The 19,455-nt window shown below is 56.5% G+C and overlaps 8 protein-coding genes across 8 annotated transcripts in view; 4 read left to right on the top strand and 4 right to left on the bottom strand.

Annotated features, from left to right (window-relative positions):
* Positions 1 to 699: 699 nt before the first annotated feature.
* VDAG_08882 (meiotic coiled-coil protein) lies at positions 700 to 3,406 on the top strand (the record flags this gene model as incomplete). Its single annotated transcript, XM_009656685.1, has 4 exons — positions 700 to 831; positions 1,111 to 2,106; positions 2,182 to 2,808; positions 2,870 to 3,406. 4 exons carry the CDS (start codon positions 700 to 702, stop codon positions 3,404 to 3,406), a joined length of 2,292 nt encoding a protein of 763 aa, XP_009654980.1.
* Positions 3,407 to 3,928: 522 nt separating this feature from the next.
* VDAG_08881 (uncharacterized protein) lies at positions 3,929 to 5,117 on the bottom strand (the record flags this gene model as incomplete). The annotated part of the gene is made up of 3 exons (XM_009656684.1): positions 3,929 to 4,374; positions 4,448 to 4,927; positions 5,001 to 5,117. 3 exons carry the CDS (start codon positions 5,115 to 5,117, stop codon positions 4,249 to 4,251), a joined length of 723 nt encoding a protein of 240 aa, XP_009654979.1. The 3' UTR covers positions 3,929 to 4,248.
* Positions 5,118 to 5,663: 546 nt separating this feature from the next.
* VDAG_08880 (phosphatase) lies at positions 5,664 to 7,605 on the top strand (the record flags this gene model as incomplete). Its single annotated transcript, XM_009656683.1, has 3 exons — positions 5,664 to 6,355; positions 6,410 to 7,423; positions 7,494 to 7,605. 3 exons carry the CDS (start codon positions 5,664 to 5,666, stop codon positions 7,603 to 7,605), a joined length of 1,818 nt encoding a protein of 605 aa, XP_009654978.1.
* A 733-nt stretch (positions 7,606 to 8,338) lies between these two features.
* VDAG_08879 (uncharacterized protein) lies at positions 8,339 to 11,857 on the bottom strand (the record flags this gene model as incomplete). Its single annotated transcript, XM_009656682.1, has 2 exons — positions 8,339 to 9,789; positions 9,886 to 11,857. The coding sequence occupies 2 exons, from the start codon at positions 11,855 to 11,857 to the stop codon at positions 8,339 to 8,341; spliced, it is 3,423 nt and encodes a 1,140-aa protein (XP_009654977.1).
* A 1,777-nt stretch (positions 11,858 to 13,634) lies between these two features.
* Positions 13,635 to 15,247, bottom strand: VDAG_08878 (ribose-phosphate pyrophosphokinase; the record flags this gene model as incomplete). The annotated part of the gene is made up of 4 exons (XM_009656681.1): positions 13,635 to 13,711; positions 13,771 to 14,074; positions 14,125 to 14,376; positions 14,552 to 15,247. 4 exons carry the CDS (start codon positions 15,245 to 15,247, stop codon positions 13,635 to 13,637), a joined length of 1,329 nt encoding a protein of 442 aa, XP_009654976.1.
* A 1,381-nt stretch (positions 15,248 to 16,628) lies between these two features.
* VDAG_08877 (uncharacterized protein) lies at positions 16,629 to 17,136 on the top strand (the record flags this gene model as incomplete). The annotated part of the gene is made up of 2 exons (XM_009656680.1): positions 16,629 to 16,760; positions 16,819 to 17,136. The coding sequence occupies 2 exons, from the start codon at positions 16,629 to 16,631 to the stop codon at positions 17,134 to 17,136; spliced, it is 450 nt and encodes a 149-aa protein (XP_009654975.1).
* Positions 17,137 to 17,254: 118 nt separating this feature from the next.
* VDAG_08876 (uncharacterized protein) lies at positions 17,255 to 17,970 on the bottom strand (the record flags this gene model as incomplete). The annotated part of the gene is made up of 4 exons (XM_009656679.1): positions 17,255 to 17,419; positions 17,482 to 17,535; positions 17,591 to 17,804; positions 17,903 to 17,970. The coding sequence occupies 4 exons, from the start codon at positions 17,968 to 17,970 to the stop codon at positions 17,255 to 17,257; spliced, it is 501 nt and encodes a 166-aa protein (XP_009654974.1).
* A 461-nt stretch (positions 17,971 to 18,431) lies between these two features.
* The window catches only part of VDAG_08875 (tRNA pseudouridine synthase), a gene marked incomplete at both ends in the record, with an annotated part of 1,933 nt that continues 909 nt past the window's right edge, over positions 18,432 to 19,455 (top strand). The window contains one exon of the mRNA XM_009656678.1: positions 18,432 to 19,433. Coding sequence (XP_009654973.1) covers positions 18,432 to 19,433 — 1,002 coding nt within the window. The remainder of the gene's footprint in view (positions 19,434 to 19,455) is intronic.

The raw sequence follows: 19,455 nt of genomic DNA, 5'->3' as shown, positions 1-19,455 counted from the left end.
AGAGACTGACCGTTGAATGTTGCCTGTTGCTAGGTGCTCAGTGTCTGGTCACGGGGTGCTTCCCTGTGTCGCGTCAACTGTCTCCAGCCCACATATCATCACACCAGCCCTCGCGCGCTCCTTCCTGACAACAAAGACGCCCAGCAGAAAGCATTCACTGAAAAGTGGTTCCAGGGCACTTTTTCTTCGACCCAGGCATGGCCATTGGGATTACATTCCGTCGTGTCTTACGTTAACCTTGTGAAGTGCGGTCCCAATATCACACGCGCGAACCAGCCTACGCATCACAAGCAGCGAGTGAATTTTCTCTTACTAGGGGCTTCACCAAGTTTCTAGTTATATCACGGGGTTTCTGTTGCAGCCCGTGAGAAGCTGGTGTGCAGCCTGTTTCGAGGGACAGACCTCTCCATCTTGCAAATCTCACTTGCACTCCGCCTTGGAAATACACTGTATTGAGACGGCTCCTTCCTCGTCGGAAACAAAGTATGCACGCCATGACCCGCTTGCCCTTTCCTGCTTCACTTTTCTCTTCCCACTAACCTCTCCTTTCGTTCACAGCTCTACCAACTGACCCGCATATTACCTCCTGTCCCCCCCCCTTACACAGGAAGCTGTCTCCGCCCCCATCCTAGAGGTATACACGCACGCACAATACTCTCCTTCTCGCTGAAGACGATCGATCATTCTTGACGGATCACGATGTCCGATACGTCGACTGAATTCAGTCCTTCGCCGGCACGCCGGCCTGCCCGCTTCACAGCCAAGGGTGGTCTAAAGCCTCCTGACAAGAATCCTCGCCTGCACGCAAAGACTGCCCTTCCTTCCAACCAGGTACGTATTCTCACATGATGAAATTACTCCCCCCTTAGTAGTACTGCACTGGGCCAAGCGGCTCTATCCCGGCCTGACGCAACCCCTGTGGCTTGTTCTTGCCTTTTCCAACAACAGTGCCTAATTTGGAATTCATAGGCTCTGCCTCGCACCGGACCAGCAATCATCGTCACTTCTCCGCCTCCTCCCACCAATAGCACTCAGGTCAGTAGCATACCTTCTCACCAAGCCAACTTCTCCCCTCATTCTATTCTTCTACTGATCACTCCGCACCGACAGGACAACATCAAGCCCTTGAGCCTGACCGAACAACTCCTTGCCCGTCTTTCTGAGCAGGAGGAGCGCTTTACGCAGCAGCGGAAAGCCCTCAAAGACACCTCTGGTTCCACCGACTTCTACTCTCGTGGCCTTCTCAAGATGGCGAGCAGCAACTCTCTCCCCGTCACTCCCACGGTTGGAGAGAATCACGCTCCTAACCCAACTACCCGACCCGCCAGTGTCGACCAGAAGGAGGCCAAGTCCATGGACGACGAAGTTGCTCGTCTCAAGGCCGAGCTAGCCCAGGCCCACAATAAGATCTCTTGTCTCGACCAGGAGCTCGTCCAGAAGCGTGAGGCTGCCCCCATGAAGTTGGAGGTTAACACTCAGAAGGCCAATTTCTCGGCTGTCGATTTCGTCAGCCGTCCCTCGTCTGCCAACTTCAGGCGTGGTAATGGCTGGAACTCTCCTGATGTCGCTTACCTTGGCGGCGGCGATGCCATGAACGATAACATCGGCGATCGCTCGCGTGGCGGCTGGAGCTCTTCCAAGACTCCTTGGCAGGTGGCCAACTACGCTATCGCTGAGCCTAGCCCGATGAGCAACCACGTTGGCGGTGGTGTTTCCCTCTACAACAACACCATGGATGTCAACGGTTCGTACCGCATGTTGGACAATGTTCAACCGGAGAGGCTCGCTCCGGAGCCAGACCTCTATGTTCGCAATCATGGTGGCCGACGCGGCAACACCAACAACATTGGTGGCCGCTACCCCTCCTATTCGTATGGTGGCAATGGCTATACCCAGAGCAACTACGCCACCAGCAGTTACGCCAACAGTAACTACGCTCCCAGCAGCTATGGCGGCTACAGTCCCACCCCCAATCAGTTTGACCCCGCCATCGGGCACAAGAGCAGCGTCGATGTGCCTCTGTATCCCACTTATAACCCGTCGAACAGGACTGGGCTCTCACCTCATGCTCTGGAGTTTCACTCCAACACGGGCTGGAAGGATGAGGTACGTATTGCGAAACACAGCCTGAGCCCTGCTTGGCGTTCTCGTTCGGGACTGACAGGTCATGGCGCTCGTCAGGCTACTGCTGCCGAGGGACAGACCTTTCTTCCCACCACCGAGCCCATGAACTATCGCCGTCTCCTGGACAAGAACGCGTCCTGCGACTGGAGTTACATTGTCGACAAGATTGTGTGCCACAATGATCAGCAGGCCTCGATCTTTCTCCAGCAGAAACTCAAGGTGGGCACTCCTGACCAGAAATATGACATCGTCGAGGCTATCATTGCCCAAGCCTATGCTCTGATGGTCAATCGCTTTGGCAATTTCCTGGTTCAGCGCTGCTTCGAGCATGGTACTCCCGAGCAGGTCGTCAAGATCGCTGAAGCTATTCGTGGTCACACCCTGAACCTCTCGATGGACCCATTCGGCTGCCACGTTGTCCAGAAGGCTTTCGACGCCGTTCCCGAGGAATACAAAGCTATCATGGTCCAGGAGCTTCTCCGCCGGATTCCTGAGACCGTCATCCACCGCTATGCTTGTCACGTGTGGCAGAAGCTCTTCGAGCTGCGTTGGTCCGAGACTCCCCCTCAGATCATGAAGTATGTCAACGAGTCTCTTCGCGGCATGTGGCATGAGGTCGCTCTCGGTGAGACGGGTAGTCTGGTTGTCCAAAACATCTTTGAGAACTGCCTCGAAGAGGACAAGGTATGATAATTTCCATGTCTGTTGCTATCTTGTCGACCACGAGCTGACCTTGGACCCACAGCGCCCCTGCATCGAGGAGGTCCTCATCAACATTGACATTGTCGCCCATGGTCAGTTTGGTAACTGGTGTATCCAGCATATCTGCGAGCATGGTGCCCCGCCTGACCGCAGCCGTGCCATCGATCATGTCATCCGCTACGCTTCTGAGTACAGTACCGACCAATTCGCGTCCAAGGTCGTCGAGAAGTGCCTCAAGATTGGAGGCCCCGAATTCCTTGGCCGTTACCTCGATCGCGTTTGCGAAGGTCGTCGAGACCGCCCGCGTATTCCGTTGATCGACATTTCGAGCGATCAGTACGGCAACTACTTGGTCCAGTACATTCTCACTCATGCGGGCCCCCAGCACCGCGAAATGGTGCAGGCTCACATTCGAAAACACATGGTCTCTCTGCGTGGCTCCAAATTCGGCTCCCGCGTTGGTATGCTCTGCACCAACCCCGCTGTCGTCACCCGACCTGGTCCTGGCGTCGGACCTGGCATGTCTCGCATGGGTGGTGGTAGTGGTGGCCACCGTGGCTTCGGCAACCCCTATCGCTAGCGAATGCGCAGCCTGCGCCAGGTTTGCAGCTTCTCGCTTCATGCTTCGGCTATTCATCCTTTGATCTTCTGGTTTGATCGCCTAACGTCTGCCAGACCTCTGGGCCTTCCCACGTCTCTGTCTTCCGCGCCGTCTGCTACCGTTTTTCTTTTCACATGGTCTTGCTTTTAACTTCTTCGCGGCAACAAGTTATTGGTCCCTTTTCGCAACATATTCCGTTGCAGCTTCTACCAGATTCACAAGTCATCGTACACTGGACCAGCTACCGCCGGCCCTAGTGCTTTGGACAAATCATGGTTACGAATGGTTTTGCAGTACTTGGTGATACTGCACCTTTTGGAGCCCCCATTCGGGGGGCTTGATGGTACATGACAACGCCAGCCAACAACATTTTTATGAGTCTTCTCTGTCGTGGTTGGTACGTTTGTGACCCACGGTCAGGATTTCTGCGCTCTCCCGGCCAACTTAGTTGGTAGGAAGTGTGAATTACCTAAACATACTGGATGAAGGAATGAATGATGACGCGAGAATGGAAACAATTATCATGTACGAATATTTCCAGCTATCAGGCACACCTGGTCCGTAACCTCAGCTGCTGAGGGCATATTTTCGGTAGCCTGTAATTAAAACTTGATAGCCTAGCCTGCTTGTATCGTGTCCTTGCGTGGTGTCGCCATGTGTTTCGACTGTTATGGTGCTTCCAATTGTGACTCTTATTCTTTGTCAATTCGCATGGAAATAAGCTGACCGACTATCCATAAAGATTCTTGGCTCATGATAAGAATGCACATTGAGAATGTGGTATCCCGCCAACTCTGCTCGCCATCGTCTTGACGTGCCTTTCAGGCATCAAGCGGTGGGAAGCTGGCATCAACTACTGTCGGTGCTTCCTCTGCGGCCGGCGCAGGGTCAAGGTTCTTCTCCCATGGCTTCTTCGGCGCTGCTCTCGCGCCGAAAGGCTTCACGGTCTGAGGTATCGGCAGTGTCAGTCAGGCGGAAAGACAGTCAGGCGGAAGGAGAAGCTCTGGCGGCCTGGCTTACGGGATCTCTGACAACGGTGTCCGGGATCTCAACGATCCCGGGAATGGGAAGGCCCTGCTGTATCCTTTGCAGCATCTCGGCGAAGCCCATGGGATAGGCGGGCTGGTCGGCGCTTCCCGGTTGCGCAGCCGGAGCGGCAGCGGGCTGGGACTTGTCGACATAGAGGTCTGCTTTGGGGGCGGAGGACTGCCATGCCGGCACGCCGGACGGTTCCGCTGCTGGCGCTGCCGGCGCGTCTCCTCCTGCGGCGTCTGCAGGAGCGTGAGATGCGGCGGCTGTCTGGCGGGCATAGTCCTCCGGTAAGACGTCGGGCGGCGCGTGCTCGGGGTGATCTGCGAGCCAGGTCTTGTACTGGGCAAAGTCTATGCGCACGCCGACGCGCTGGGCGTAGTAAAAGATGCGGGCGTGGAGGGCCAGCTCTGCGGGCTCGCCGCGGGGGTTCGACGTGTTTGGGTCGCCCAGGATGGCCGAGAGGCCGGACTGTTTGAGACGATGCGTGTTAGTGAAGCAGCGGGTGAGGTGAGAGAGGGTATTAGTGAGGGGCACGCAGCACCAGGAAGTTCTTGTCTTTGGTCCAAGGATATGTGTCGAACGCCTTGAACATTCCGTCTGCGTCATCGATGGCCCTGATGCGCTCCGCGCCTGCAAGCGAGGGCTCTGCTTGTGACATTTTTTTTTCTTCTTTGCTGCTGTTCTGATGAGACGTGACCCAAAGTATGCCGAAGCTTGGTTAGGCCTGTGATGTCGGGGTTGGTGTCTTGAGGCGGGCTCTCGGTGAGCGAGTGCGCTCGAGCTCGGTGAGAGGTGAAGTGAAGTGGGACAGATCGATAAGGAGATAAGCGATGCCGAGTGCTGTGCTATTCTGTGCTGTGCATCATGGACATGAGGAATCGAAATGTCACACATCTAAATCATCGGCCAGCGAACCGGGAATTCCTCGACGGAAGAGTACATTGCAACTATCTTCATTTTACGGCGGCTCACCAAGACATACCCAAGTCCCCCTGATCTGCCGAGTAGACGCAAGGTCACAAGGAAGTCTCACGACGAAGCCGCACGTGATCTCCTTTCGTGGCCTTGGTGGCCTCCAATCCAGCCACGGTCTTCATCTTCCGTCTCGGGCTCCATCGCCGAGTCGCAACGCTCCGGTTTTCTCTCCTCATTACAGGCCCAGGATCCTTCGATCCTTGTCTACGTATCCCCCACCACCAATCCGATGCATCGCGCAGCCACCAGAGCGCTCCGTACGACCTACCGATGTACGGCGCGAACCTTGACTCGCAGTAGTCGACGAGGCCTCCTTCTGCCCCAGCAGCCCTCTGCCGCCGTCGCCTACGGGGCTCGCCAGTACCACCGCAACCCCGCGCGGTCGCCTCAACACGCCGGCCACGCCATCGAGCCTCTCCAGTCCTCCATGTATATCCGCCGCTTCTCTGCCGCCTTCGTCTCCGGCCTCGTCGGTTACGGCGCTTGGTACACCTACAACGGCAACGGTACCGCCACCGACAGCCACGACGCTGTAGCCCGAAGCTTTGCGACGACGACGGCGACGACGACCAGTGACGCCGCAGCCCCGACGCGGACGGTGCTCGTCATCGGCGCCGACGAGTTGCACACGGGCACCTACGTGGGCGAGGGTCCCATTTCCAAGACGACGGGCAACGACGGCAAGAGGGTTGTTGAGATGATCACTCCCGACCAGGCGACGGAGAAGCTGCGCAAGACGGAGCAGTCCTACTTCGTCAACAGAGGACAGGGTGTTCTGCGCTACGACCTGGTTCAGCTGCCGAGCAACGACCCCATCGAGGATGACCACGCCGAGAAGATTGTCGAGGTTCCTGGCCGCAACGGAGCGTCAGACGTGCCCAACAGCGACTGGATGTTCTGGGGCGTCTTTGACGGCCACTCGTAAGATCATCTTCTGGGCAAGGGTGAAAGGGACACGTGGGCTAACCAGTGCAGCGGATGGACGACATCGGCGAAACTCCGCCAAACCCTGATCAACACAGTAGCAAACGAGCTCAACGATACGTACAAGGCAGCGCCTGGCCACTCGCCTGCCGCTGAAGCTGTCGAGGCCGCCATCAAGGCAGGCTTCACCAAGCTCGACGACGAGATTGTCCACCAGAGTGTTGAAAAGGTTCTCAAGTCTGGCTCCAAGACTATGGCCGCCGAGCTCCTCCAACCCGCTCTCTCTGGCTCTTGCGCCCTCCTCTCCTTCTACGACAGCCGCTCCAAGCTTCTCCGCGTCGCTTGCACCGGTGACTCGCGCGCTGTCCTCGGCCGGCGCTCAGACTCGGGCAAGTGGACCGCCACGGCCCTCTCCGTCGACCAGACGGGCAGCAACCCCGACGAGGCGGCGCGCATGCGCAAGCTGCACCCAGGCGAGGACCGAGTCGTCCACAACGGTCGCGTCCTCGGCGGTCTCGAACCGACACGCGCCTTTGGCGACGCCACCTACAAGTGGAGCCGTGACATCTCGATGCGCCTTCGCCAGGCCTTCTTCGGCCGCACCCCGTCCCCGCTGCTCAAGACGCCGCCCTACGTGACGGCCGAGCCCGTTGTGACGACGACAAAAGTCAACCCTGAGAACGGCGACTTCCTCGTCCTCGCCACGGACGGCCTCTGGGAGATGCTGACCAACGAGGAAGTCGTCGGCCTCGTCGGCAAGTGGATCGAGACGCAGGCCAGCGGCTCGTCGTCCAACTCGCAGTTCGACTCGACCTGGGCCCGCATCTTCGGCTCGGGCAACAAACCCCAGCTCCCCGTCGAGCACGCCAAGGGCCAGGACGTCGGCGGCCAGAAGACCCCCATCCGCCTGCAGCAGTGGGGCATATCCCCCGACGCGCCCGAGCGCTTCGTCGTCAAGGACAAGAACGTCGCCACGCACCTCGTGCGCAACGCCCTCGGCGGCAAGAACGAGGAGCAGGTCACCGCGCTGCTGACGCTGCCCGCCCCCTTTTCCCGACGGTACCGGTACGTCATCCCCGGCCCCGTTGAATGCCTCCCTTGATTCCCGTAGTCTGAGTGCTCACCATGTCTACAGTGACGATCTGACCGTCCAGGTCATCTTCTTCGGCAACGGCAGCAAGACGGGCGAGGTCGTCGTCAACCTGGAAGCAACGGCGCCCGAGGAGCCCGTCAAGGCAAAGCTGTAACGAGTCCCCCCTTTTTTTTGGGCATCCCTACCCCCCTTCCCGTCGAGAAAGCAGCACGTTGATTTGTTGTGGCTGCTTTTTGGTTTCTTCAAGAGGAAAAGCGCGGCGTTTCGCTGGATAGAGAGGCTGTACGGCGCGGCATGGAGCTCGGGTGCGAGGGCACGCCATCTTGAGCACGTCTTGGGTGGTGGAGGAGTGTGTCGTCGTGGTCATTGTAACATGAACAGCGTGTTCTTTTTTTTCTCCCTCTGCGAATACAAGCTCGACTGCTGCACGACAGCGTTCGAATCTTATCATTATCATTCGACAATTTCAGCATCAAAAGTCGGCTCGCTGTCGTGTTTCGTGACGGGTGGTCCTCTTGGTAACCTGATCACAGTCTTTAGTGGGAAATTGTCCCTTTTCACCCACGTCGGGGCATCTCATGTGGGTAGCTTTTAATCGCGTTGCGCTTGACCCTGAGTCAAGCTACGTGTTTCTTCCTTTCCTACCTATACCTCTTGTATTGATATACCCTTCCTCGCCGCCTCCTCCACCAGTCTCAGTGTTGGTACAGACAATCGGGCCGCTCGACCCAACCTGTCACCCTCAAGCTGAACAAAGGCTTCTTGATGGTTCATTCCTGGCAATCTTGACCGCCGTGCCCTGCAATACGTTGAACGTCATGACCCCCGCCCAGCGAGCTACCTGTCTTTCCCCAGCATCTCGTCAGCCACTTCATCGCACCCATGTCTCAAGCCAGCCGAGCCGCCTCCTCCAAATCAGATGGAATTGCCCATCCGTGTGCTAATGCGGATCGTCTGAACGCCACGATAGCTTCATCAATGCCATAATCAGTAACCCTCGTCCGGTACCGGACTGGGTCTTCCAGCCTCGCCGGCTGCGGGTCCTCGCCGGACATCGCCATGCGGACCTGTACCAGGACATTCTCGAGGCTCGTGGCAGGGGACCATCCCGAATTGGTCAGCAGCTCCATGCACATGGCGCCGCCGTTTGTGACGTGTCCCCCTCCGCCGGCCATGAAAGGCAGGAACCGAGGACGGATCACCCGCACAAAGGGCGGCGTCAGAGGATACGAGCGGCCGAATCGCAGCTCAAGAACGATGGACCGAGCACCCGCACTCTTCATGTCTTGGGCGAGATGGAGCCTAGGGTCAAAGCTGTGCAGCTCGACGATCCAATGGAACAGGTTTTCGATGCTGTTGAAGTCAATGTACCAACCCAACTCGTGGAGTGGTGTCGTCGCCTGAACCTTTTGCAGCTTCTTCAGTTCATGGCCCAGCGCCCGTCGACCACTGTCCATGGCCCAGGTGGGGGCTGGAAGCTTAGGGAGAGACTTAATGTCAAGCGTTCCTGGTCGAAAGTCGGTTTTCCTGGAATTCAAGATGACAGCAGTTGTTGACGTAGCTTCTGGTCCACCAATTTCGGGACCGATGTCTCTCACACATTTTTCAAAGTCGCAATCTTCCACAGAAGGATCGCCAGTCTCGACATCTTCGAGAACCACATTCTCAACCGGGCTCGTGAGTTGTTGGCTTAGACGTGCGCCTGAGGAAGCTGTTTCGGGAATACCAACTGGGGGGCCGGCGCCGCTCACCTCCAACATTCTGGTCCAAGGGCCATATACCCGGTACTTGGGGTCCTGTTTGAGATAGGCGGTGCCCGGTGTAACAGGAACCAGCTCGATGTCATCCTGGGGCCGCATAGCCGGGGCCATGGCACTTTGTACAATCAGATATCGGCACTGTATCCAGTCGACATCCGCAACGACATAGTGCGGGTTGTTGCTGACGAACGCATCGGGTCTATTCACAATCTCACAAAGGCTGATGACAGATGATGGCTGTAGCTGTGACCTGAACCAACCATACGTGTCTGTTTGGGCGGGTTGTGCTGCGTAGGAGCTGCTCGTTTCCCAGTGCGGGCTGAAGTAGACGCCGTGGCCAAATGCTCGACCATTGACAACCCTAGAGAAGTCCAGGCCTTGGCGGATAATGCTGTGCCAGTTTCCCAAGGAGCTTCCATGCCAAGCAAAGATCGTGGGGGCCGCTTTGGTCAATGAATTGGCTCTGACAGCCTCGATTAACCGCTGCTCCTTGTCTGGGGATCCTTGAGCAAATCGAAACTGGACGCATCGTGTGGAAATACCAGATAGCTTCTCGCACGCTCCACTCGATATGCTGTCTGTTGCGATGTTATCTGCAGAATCGATTTGCACAATCATGGATCGATTGGACGTAATAATCCACCTCAGCAGTGCCAGCGATGGTTTACCCATACCTGGGCAGTCTTCAATGGCGGCATTTGGCTTGTGCATGAGGTGTTGGCGCATGGTTGGAACAGCAGGCAAGCTAGCAGTGATCAAGGCTAGAGATTGCGCCCTTTGATGCGGGTTGAGCTCGCTGAGCTCATGTTCGAAAGGGTGTATGAAGTAGTCCTCCTTACAGTCGTAATGAATCGTCAGATCATCTTTTGTAGAAGCTCCACTTATATGAGACGAAGAAGTGCTGGGGATGGTTGCTAAGCACTCGAACGTGATTGCGTTCTCGACGTAGTCGAAAGATACTACGACGCAGTGATAAATAACGAATACAGCATCCAGTGACAAAGTTCCCACTCTGGCTAGGAGAAAGACATCCCCCAGCCTCAGAGAGGACACTACCTCACTGGTTGTGCGATCCTTGCGGGTTCGGAACAATCGACGCCGACTGAAGTTGACGATACATTGATTAAAATCTTCATCAAGTGCTCTTGAGAAGATCGGCGACGGTAGGAGCAGATTCAAACCATCAGGAAATTCCCGGAGCTTGTTTTGCTGCAAACTAATCATGAAGCATGAGATGAGGAGGTCGACGACGAGTGGTTGGCTGATAATCTCATGTTCGATGCTGGGGCCGAAACCAAGTGACATGTACTGGTAAAGACACAGTGGATTGTCGCACACATAAGGGGTAATGGCAGCAAAGGCGTCCGAAGTCTTGAGATGGCAAACCATGCAGTACTTTGTACAATTGACAAGGTAACGCAGCGCGAACTGCATGGCAACCAAGGGGAGACTGCGCTCCTGCTTCGCGTTAGACAGATTGGATATCTGCAGCAGGCCGGAAGAGTCAGACTCAGGGTTCCGTATGAGGTAGTCTTGGTTGAGTTTGTAGGGCGCGGTGGGAGAGATGAGCACTTCAGCCTCCTGATCTGCCGTTACAGCTTCCGGGGCACTCGTAGGACCCCGAAGGTGGTCGCTCTTCGAATGAGCTAGCATTGCCAGCTTCGCGTTATCCCATGATAGATTGGACTGGATCCGTAGCAATAACAATGCAGCAAATTCTTGTTCCATCCACAGATCCAATGAGTTTGACATGTAGAGGCGATCGAAATCGCCGTTGCCGTCGCTTGCGTCCTCCAGCGTCGAGGCTGCCTGATCTTGCTTGTTAAACGCAGCTTGAGCGGTCACCAAGGAGGGCTTGTAGGTCGTGCATTGTCCGACGCGGAACAGCATAGGCTTCTCCTTTCCCTGTATAGTGGCGAAGGTCTCGAGTGGGAGATAATGGTCCTCATACTTGAAAAGGAGGACAATGTACTCGGTCGGCTCGATATCCCAGGCTGTGAGCGTCTCCGTGGAGAGGCCCAGCTTGCTGGCTCTGAGGCTCAGCGAGACTATGTCATCGTTGGGCCAAAGACCAATCCCGAAGCCAACCTCTCTTGCCTTGGCGAGATCCTCGCGTAGGCGAACATTCCTCTTGACTTGGTTCTGGCTGCCAGCCGCGATAGGATGCAAGTCTATCCCACTTGTTGTGTTGTCGTGAATCTCGAGATCATAGTCCTCAAATTCAACATCCGTGTCACCGCCAATCTCATCCTCAGGCGAAGAGTCGGTGGCATCGGCAACAGAGACATGATCTTCGGATTGCTGCTCCGTGGCAGCCGACCCAAGCGCCGTTTCCAGCTGGTTTGAAAGGATGGCGAGGCTGTCGATCACGGACCTGCCTTGCGTCGAGTAGACAAGGCGGCCAAGGACACCCATGATACTGCTGGGAATCTCATCGCATTCGGTGCTCCCGTGGAAGCCTTGATGCTGCGGATAGTCGTCGACACTTGCAGTGGTGAGACGAAGAGGTATCTGAACCGCAGATCGATTGCTAGTGTAGATGCAAACGACCTCACCGTCGTCGGGGCCAAGGCCCACAGAAGAAATGCCCGGGATCGATATATTTATGGCGGCTGCCACATCGGCACGAAACTTGCGACGCGTCATCGCGAAGGCCAGCGATATGTCGATAGAAACTGGTAAAACTGGGGACGACGTAAAATTAATACGAGGCACAAAGCGTAGAAAGTGGAAATGTCTGGTAGGAATACAGGCCGTTGATGATAAAGGCCAGCTGATGTAGGAGGACTCTTTCTCAAGGGGAAAGAGCTTCCACGGCGCTCCTGCTTCTTATAGAGGCGACGAGCCTGTGAAATCACTTGGTGAGGTGATCAGTGAATACAATGCCCTGGTGTGCTCCTGACAAAAGAAAGGAGAAGAGATGATATCAATGCAGCCGCAGCGCGTTGAAGAAGTGACTGAGGCGGTCATGTGAAGACGATTGATTCGTCTCTCATTGCTGTTGATTTTCAGATTCACTTGCCTTTGTCAGGCTCGACGTCTCGTCCTGACTAGGCGAAATGACATCTCATCTGGCACATGCAGCTGCATCAGATGGGGTGGAAGATCCGAGAAACATCTGTTGACGGGAAACAGTCGATCAATATTGACCAAGATCCCGCGGTTGCGAACTTTGCGCATTGTCGAAGCCATTGCGAGAGCCGATGGAGGACCTGTCTCAAGGCTGCGCGACGCAACTCAACGTACGCTCTTGGAGAGCTCGATGCTGAGGTCATCATTAGTCGAGCTTGATAGAACAAGCACATCTTGCCTTTCCTGCAAGGGGTATATGCGACAAGCAGATGCTCAGATCTACTTGCACCTGTAGAGTCGAGCTCAATCTGGACCCAGGTCGAAGAGGCTGGGTATCAGTCGCATGCGCGCTGCCCTGGAAGCATGCCCACTTGGTGCAACTTCAAGAATCTGCTGCTCAACATTCACTTAAGTCACATCGAGTCCCAAATTGGTTTGAAGTACTGTTGTTACATGACGCACTGGTGTCATGGCCAGTCTGACAGCCTGTCAGTGCGGCTCAGCTCGCATGTCCACTCAGGAGCGACGTCTCTTTTGCGACTTATGATGACCCCATCCGCGACATCGCGTCGTGATCAACGAAGAACATCACTCACACCTGACACGCCAACAAACGTCACCATGACCAGAAGCAGCTTCTATATTCATCTCTAGTATTTTCGCATGTGATATGGACCCAAATAGCCATCCCAACCTTCAATCGTCGGCACTTCGTTCTCATCCCGCAACAGTCTACGCTTGTGATCAATGACTCCAGAGAAGTCATTGCATATATGGAGGGTCTGGCCCGGTTGTGTATAGCAAAAAAAGAAAGAGAGAAAGAAAGAGACGGGGGTGCGAAGGGAACCATGAGCCGAGGCGAGGCCAAATTTCAGGACGCGTCTAACAAATCCTCGTCATAGACACCCTTTATCAGGACAAGCCCGTGTTCCTATGATCCCCCACCCCCCCGCCATAGTAATAGTTTTAAGGTGTAGCATAATGGCCTGCAAGCTTTGTTGTTGCAGTGGCCCAGTGGCCCCGAGGCCGAGTCAGCCCCGCGCAGGGAGGTCGCGTTCGGGGATAACTCCGAAGAAGGACGGCAAAAGACCAGCGCACGGAACGGCATGGCACAGTACGGCCTCTCCACGGCTTCTAGGAGCACGAAGGGTGTAATATGCGGTAAGTCCTAGAGAACGCCTCCAGTGTGAGACAGGGCAGCTTTAGTTTGACGTAAGAGCGTCTGCGCGTACGAATCCAGACAAAATCCCTTCCAATGCACTTTCCAGATCCAGAGTATCTCGTTGTAACGCCGGGGTTGTGAATGCTGCTTGAGGTGTGGTGGTATGGGTGCAAGGCTCCCCTCCGTTGATCAGTTGTGCTGGAAGAGAACGCTGATTGATTCGCCGTGGTGGACGCGGCGGATGGCCTCGGCGAAAACAGGAGAGACTATGGGTAGGGTCAGTGGGGGATTCCCCGGACGACCCGGCATGGCGTGAAGGTCTTACCGTCCAAATACTCAAGCTTGGGGCACATTTGCCTGTGTTCCCTTTGGGGAACAGTGTTGGTCACAATGATCTTGTCAATGGCAGAGGCATTGATGCGGGCAATGGCGTCGCCGCTGAAGATGCCGTGGGTGAGGAGGGCTGTGATAGAGGTGGCGCCTTCCTTCTTCAGGAGCTTTGCGGCACGGGTGATCGTGTTACCAGTGTCCACAAGGTCATCGATCAGGATGCACGTCCTGTCCTTGACGTCGCCGACCAGCATCATGCTGGCGTTGCGTTGTTCGCTGTACTTTGTCGGGCGGCGTTCCTGACAGCTAGTCAGCATGCCACTCCGATTCGCTGCACGAGCAGGCCTACCTTGTGGATGAGAGCAAAGCCCATATCCAGCTCGTCGGCGACGGCAGTAGCGCGCTTGGCGCCTCCAGCATCCGGACTAATAATGACGGCTTCCCTGTAGTTGGGAATGTTCTGCTGGATATACTTCTTCAGGAGAGGCTTTCCATAGAGGTTGTCCACCGGCACGTCGAAGAAGCCCTGGTACTGGGGATCGTGGAGGTCCATCCTACAGTAGTCAGCCATCCGTCCGGAAACGAGTCCCGAATTGAGTTGCTGATTTCAATGGGGACGTGGCCCCACGGCAGAGAGTATGCATTCACGAGGAGGCATGTATGAACAAGATGGCTACAGGAAGACCTACGTGATCTGAGCGTCGTTAGCAACGTTTCGCCACGGGCTGGTCTTACGACAAACCCAAAATTCGCTTCAGGGTTCAGTGGAGACTCACCACATGGTCGGCGCCGGCACAGGTCAGCAAATCGGCGACGAGGGTGCCGGCCTGGGCGACCCATTGCTTGTAGCCAGGCTTGACCTTGAAGTTGGCCAGAGCGCTCTGGTTGTTTCCCTGGTCGTGGGTGGTGAAGCTGGGTTGCGACGACAGGGAGCCTTCTTGTTGGTGACGGCCCGGGGTCTTGGGATCGCCGTTTCTTGAGTAGCCATTGAGGTTGTTTTCGGCCAGCTTGGTCCTAACGAGCTTGGAGTCGAGGCCCTCGATGCCACTACTCAGCGTCTGGGTCCTCGAGATGCCCGGGCCAGGCGTAGCAGGGACGCTTTCGAAGGTATAGCCCCCATTTTGGGGGTTTTCAGGCATCTTGAGCGGGGCACCGATCTTGTTGTAAGGTACGTCGGGCTGACGCGAGTAAGGGAACAGCGGCGTGATGGCGGTGACTCGCTTCGCGGAACCGGTCTTGCAGGCGGAGATCATGATGCAGAGGTCAATGAAGCCGTCGTTGACGGAGCCCGAGGCGGACTGGACAATGTACACATCCTTTCCTCGGACGGAATCCTTGATTTCGCATCTGCTCTCACCGGCCGAGAATTTTGTGAGAATGCGCTCGCACGAGGTGACGCCGAGGATGTTGCAGATGTTGTCAATCAGCTCCGGGTGGGAGTTCCCGCCGAGGATGACAATGTTGCGAACCATAGTGTCTTGGCGAACGTGTCAGAGACGGTGTCCGAGAATCAGGATTGGACCGAGCCTACCTTGCGGTCCGCTGGGTCTTTTGTGGTAGGTAGGGGGAAGAAGCGATGCCGTCGATGAGACGTCTTTCGTTCCGGGGGTCGGAAGTCTTGGAGGAGTTTGGCGGTGTTCAATGCGCCAACTGTGCCAGGACAATGAACTTTCCGTATCGACAGGGCGGTCAGGCTTGTTGTCGTCGTCAACGGTGAAGCAAGATTTGCGATCTTCGCGATGGTTGTAGGTGACGCGCGGGGCGACGTCAGAGGAGCGAAAGCGAGCAAAAGAATGCCGAGGATCGGAGTAGGACGGATGCGGTTCGAGGCGGGCCGAGACGGACGAATTGGTGACGTACGGAAAAGCTTCCCTCAAAGAAGAATTATTGTCAGAGAGGCAGCATGGCTCGGGGGGGCGATTTGCAGTGTGATGCCGGATTGATCAATGACTGATTTGCAGTCGGCAAAACAGCCAAGTGGAAAAGGCTGGATGACTCGGTGAGGAGAGGGAGCGGGTAAGATGTATGCGCGGCGAGGGCAGAAAAAAAGCTGGAGTCTCGAGCTTGGTGGGGTCCTGGTTCCATGTGCCATTGCCATGGCGGCATGTACAATGTACCCAGTGTCTAGGTACCGTACTTCCCTAGGTAGGTGCTACCAGGGTGCAAAGCGGAGATGCAGGCCCTGGCGGCACCCCAGGCAAGGGCAGCCGGTTGCGTGCAGGCAAATTTTGCGCCATCTGCGTCATGGTCTTCGTGATCACACTGTATTTAGCCTGTCTTCAGCTGGCTACAGGGGGAATGCTCAGCGAAGCTTGGTGCTGTGAGATTAATCTTCCACCGTGCATCTGCGAGACACTGGCACGCCATCCTGCTCTTTCTGCCCCTCCATTTTGGCCGTCCTTGTCCCCCACCAGCCCACCAGCCTGACGATCTGGAAACCCGACAGAGCGAAAAGTCCACCACTGACCCAATTGGCGATTGTCATCACGCGCATGCCTGTCTTGACTTTGAGCCAGCTTTACCAGCGTGACACTTTCAACCGTGTTGAGATCATCGACATTCACTCCGAGTTGCTGAGTGCCAGCTACACCGACTTTGAGGGGCCTTTATAAAGCTAGCCTTCTAGCCTTCACCAGCTGCATCTTACTCAGTCTCCCTCGCGTCACATCCTTCGGTTCGACAGGCCTCTCAAACACATCCTTTCCTGGGGAGGTGAGTCAGTCATTGGTTCAGTCACCCAACAGTTTGTCTGATAAAACACAAACAAATACTGCGTGACGAACCCCATTCCTGGGGTTCATATGGGCAATTGACCACCTAGACGACTAACATTTCTCATCAGCCAGCGTCACCATGAAGATTCTCGAGGCCCAGTCGGCCGTCCTGACCAATTTCGAGGTCTACCACCATGTCGTCAACCAGCCTCAAGGCAGCAGGCGAGCCGGGAAAAAAGGCCCGACAAACTACGAGACTTTGCATCGAGAGGTATGCCCAATGAAGGAAATATGTATTCATTTTTAAAAGAAAACGCTAATCTGTCAAGCTTGTTCATTATCTCACCACCATGCCAAACCCCCTCGCCCAACGGCCCCTTCCTTACAGCCAAGACTGCATCAAGCAGCTGATCCAGCGCCTGCACCCCTACGAGCTCGCCAAGGGCGAGATGATTATGATCTTCAACCTGCGCCCGGCCTCTGCCTCCGCTCTCAACACCATCATCGAGGACATGGAAGATCGCTTCGACGAGGACAAGCAGGCTGAGATTGTCGACATTATCGCCGAGGTTCTCGGAACTTTCCCGCCTGGGGGCGCTGGCGGAGCCGCAGAGGCCAACGGCCAGGCCGAGCACGGGACGTCGTAGCTCTACATCCCAGGCCGCCCATGGCGCCACGTTGACGAGTCGTCGTCGATCTCCAGCACGTGGAGCGACTGACGCAGCATTCGAAACGACATCCTCCGCAGCGGTGCCCATCGGCGGCTCACATGAGTGTGCAGCCGCCCTCGCTCTGGCCGCCTGCTGCAGATGTCGTCTTGACCGCCGTGAAACAGATGTCTTCAAAGGCCGGCTTCAGGAGCTCACCCGTCACGGCAGAGCACTCCATGTACCTGTCGACGCGCATCTCCTGCGCCTGCGCGTACGCTTCCTGCGCAAAATGATGCCGTTGGGGTCGGTCTCGGATCGCAGGTCTCGCTTGAGACCGAGCACCAGGATAGGGAGGTTATCAATCCGCTGGAAGGCCATCTTGACCTCTCTCAACCACTGCCAAGCGCATCAGAGTACGGCTCACCCCGTAGGGAGGACGATGACCACTCACCACTCTGCGCGTGTTGATGAGACTGAGTCGCTGGCTTATGTCATAGCAAATGACAACGACGTCAGGGTCGAGAAGCTTCCAGCTGTCAGGGCTGTTGTTATCGTAAAACTCAAGGCGATAGGGCCGTGCGCCAAGCTTGATCTCAAAGATGAACGGCTGGTCAATGTCGCGGAGCATAGTCACTGGGCCGGTTCCCTCGCCAGCGCTGATGCGTCTGGCGTGTCTGCCGAGTCAGCCGCGTGCCGGTGATGCTGAAGCGAGGAAAGCATCGGCCTTCTGGGCAGAGCGGGGTGGGAGAGGAGGGTTACGTACGACAGGAAAGACGTCTTGCCACACTTCTCATCGCCTACGAGCAATATGGTGACTGTTTCTGTATCCATTTCGTCTTGTGTTTTCTACGTAAACTGATGAGTGCGTCCGGCGAACAAATGGCGCAGGCTGAAGGGTGAAGCCATGTCGTTCGTTGATGGGCGCCGAAGATAGGGACGTATCAGCCACACCAATTGATCCCTGACACAGCCACTTGATGTGGCTCGAGCGTTTCCTCTCAACTCACTTCAAGGCTCTTGCTCTTGACGGTTTTGACAGCATCCAGCATGTGTAGAGAGAAGAAGAAAAAAAGGAGTTCTCGTTGCTTGATGAACTCTTTCTATTGCCTTGTATCTCAAACACGCGCAGACCTTTAATGAAGGCTGCGAGTCTCCTCTCGGCGGCCGAGTCCAGCGTCCTGCGCCCGAGACTCCATTTCTCGTCCTCCCCTCACATCACGAGAATTTTACCTTCATCGCCATCGTCTGCATCCCATCACCAGACCCGACGCACGCAGTCGTCCACCGCCACCATGTCCAACAACGTCAGGTACGATACCTGGGACAAGGAGCGGCTCATCTGCCGCGTGCGGCAGCTCGAGATGGAGATCCGCCACCGCGACGCCGCCGCCAAAAAAGCCGTGGCACTGACGCACTCGGCGCCCTCGACGCCCGGCGGCGACTCGTCCTCGGCGGCAGCAGCGCCGCCGCCTGCGAAGAAGCGCAAGAAGGGAGCCGCCAACATTGACCCGTCGCGCTACTCGTACCGCTACGTCGCTCTTCGCCTCGCCTACCTCGGCAAGAACTACAACGGCTTTGAGCACCAGCAGTCGGCCGTGCAGGCGACGATTGAGTCGGAGCTGTGGTCGGCCCTCACCAAGGCCTGCCTCATCTTCCCGCCCGGCGAGGACATTGACCAGATTGACTTTAACTACAAGGAGCTCGACTACTCCAAGTGCGGACGCACGGATAAGGGCGTCAGCGCCTTTGGCCAGGTCATCGGCCTCCGTCTCCGCAGCAGCAAGCCCCTGCCCAAGACGGCGGCCCAGCTCGAAGAGGAGGCGCGCAAGAAGGCCGAGGCCCTCCAGGAGAAGCAGAAGCAGCAGCAGCACGACGGTCAAGGGGACGTCAGCATGCAGGACGCCGCAGTCGAACAACAGCAGCAGCCGTCATCACCTCCTCCCGCGCCCAAGCCCTGGGACCCCATCAAGGACGAGCTCCCCTACTGCAAGACGCTCAACCGCCTGCTGCCGCCCGACATCCGCATCCTGGCCTGGTGCCCGTCGACGCCCGAGGGCTTCTCGGCGCGCTTCTCCTGCACGGAGCGCCAGTACCGCTACTACTTTACGCAGCCGGCCTTTGCGCCGGCGCCCGAGGGCCTCACGCCGCCCAAGGGCCCCTCGCAGCCGCGCAAGAAGAAGGACGCCGCGCCGCCGCCGCCGCCGCGACCCAAGGTCGGCTACCTCGACATTGACGCCATGCGGAACGCCGCCAAGAAGTTCGAGGGCCTGCACGACTTCCGCAACTTCTGCAAGGTCGACGGCGGCAAGCAGCTGA

This window comes from Verticillium dahliae, genomic scaffold, assembly GCF_000150675.1.
Source record: "Verticillium dahliae VdLs.17 supercont1.24 genomic scaffold, whole genome shotgun sequence".
Lineage (NCBI taxonomy): Eukaryota > Fungi > Ascomycota > Sordariomycetes > Glomerellales > Plectosphaerellaceae > Verticillium > Verticillium dahliae.
This window is presented reverse-complemented; position numbering and strand designations above follow the sequence as displayed.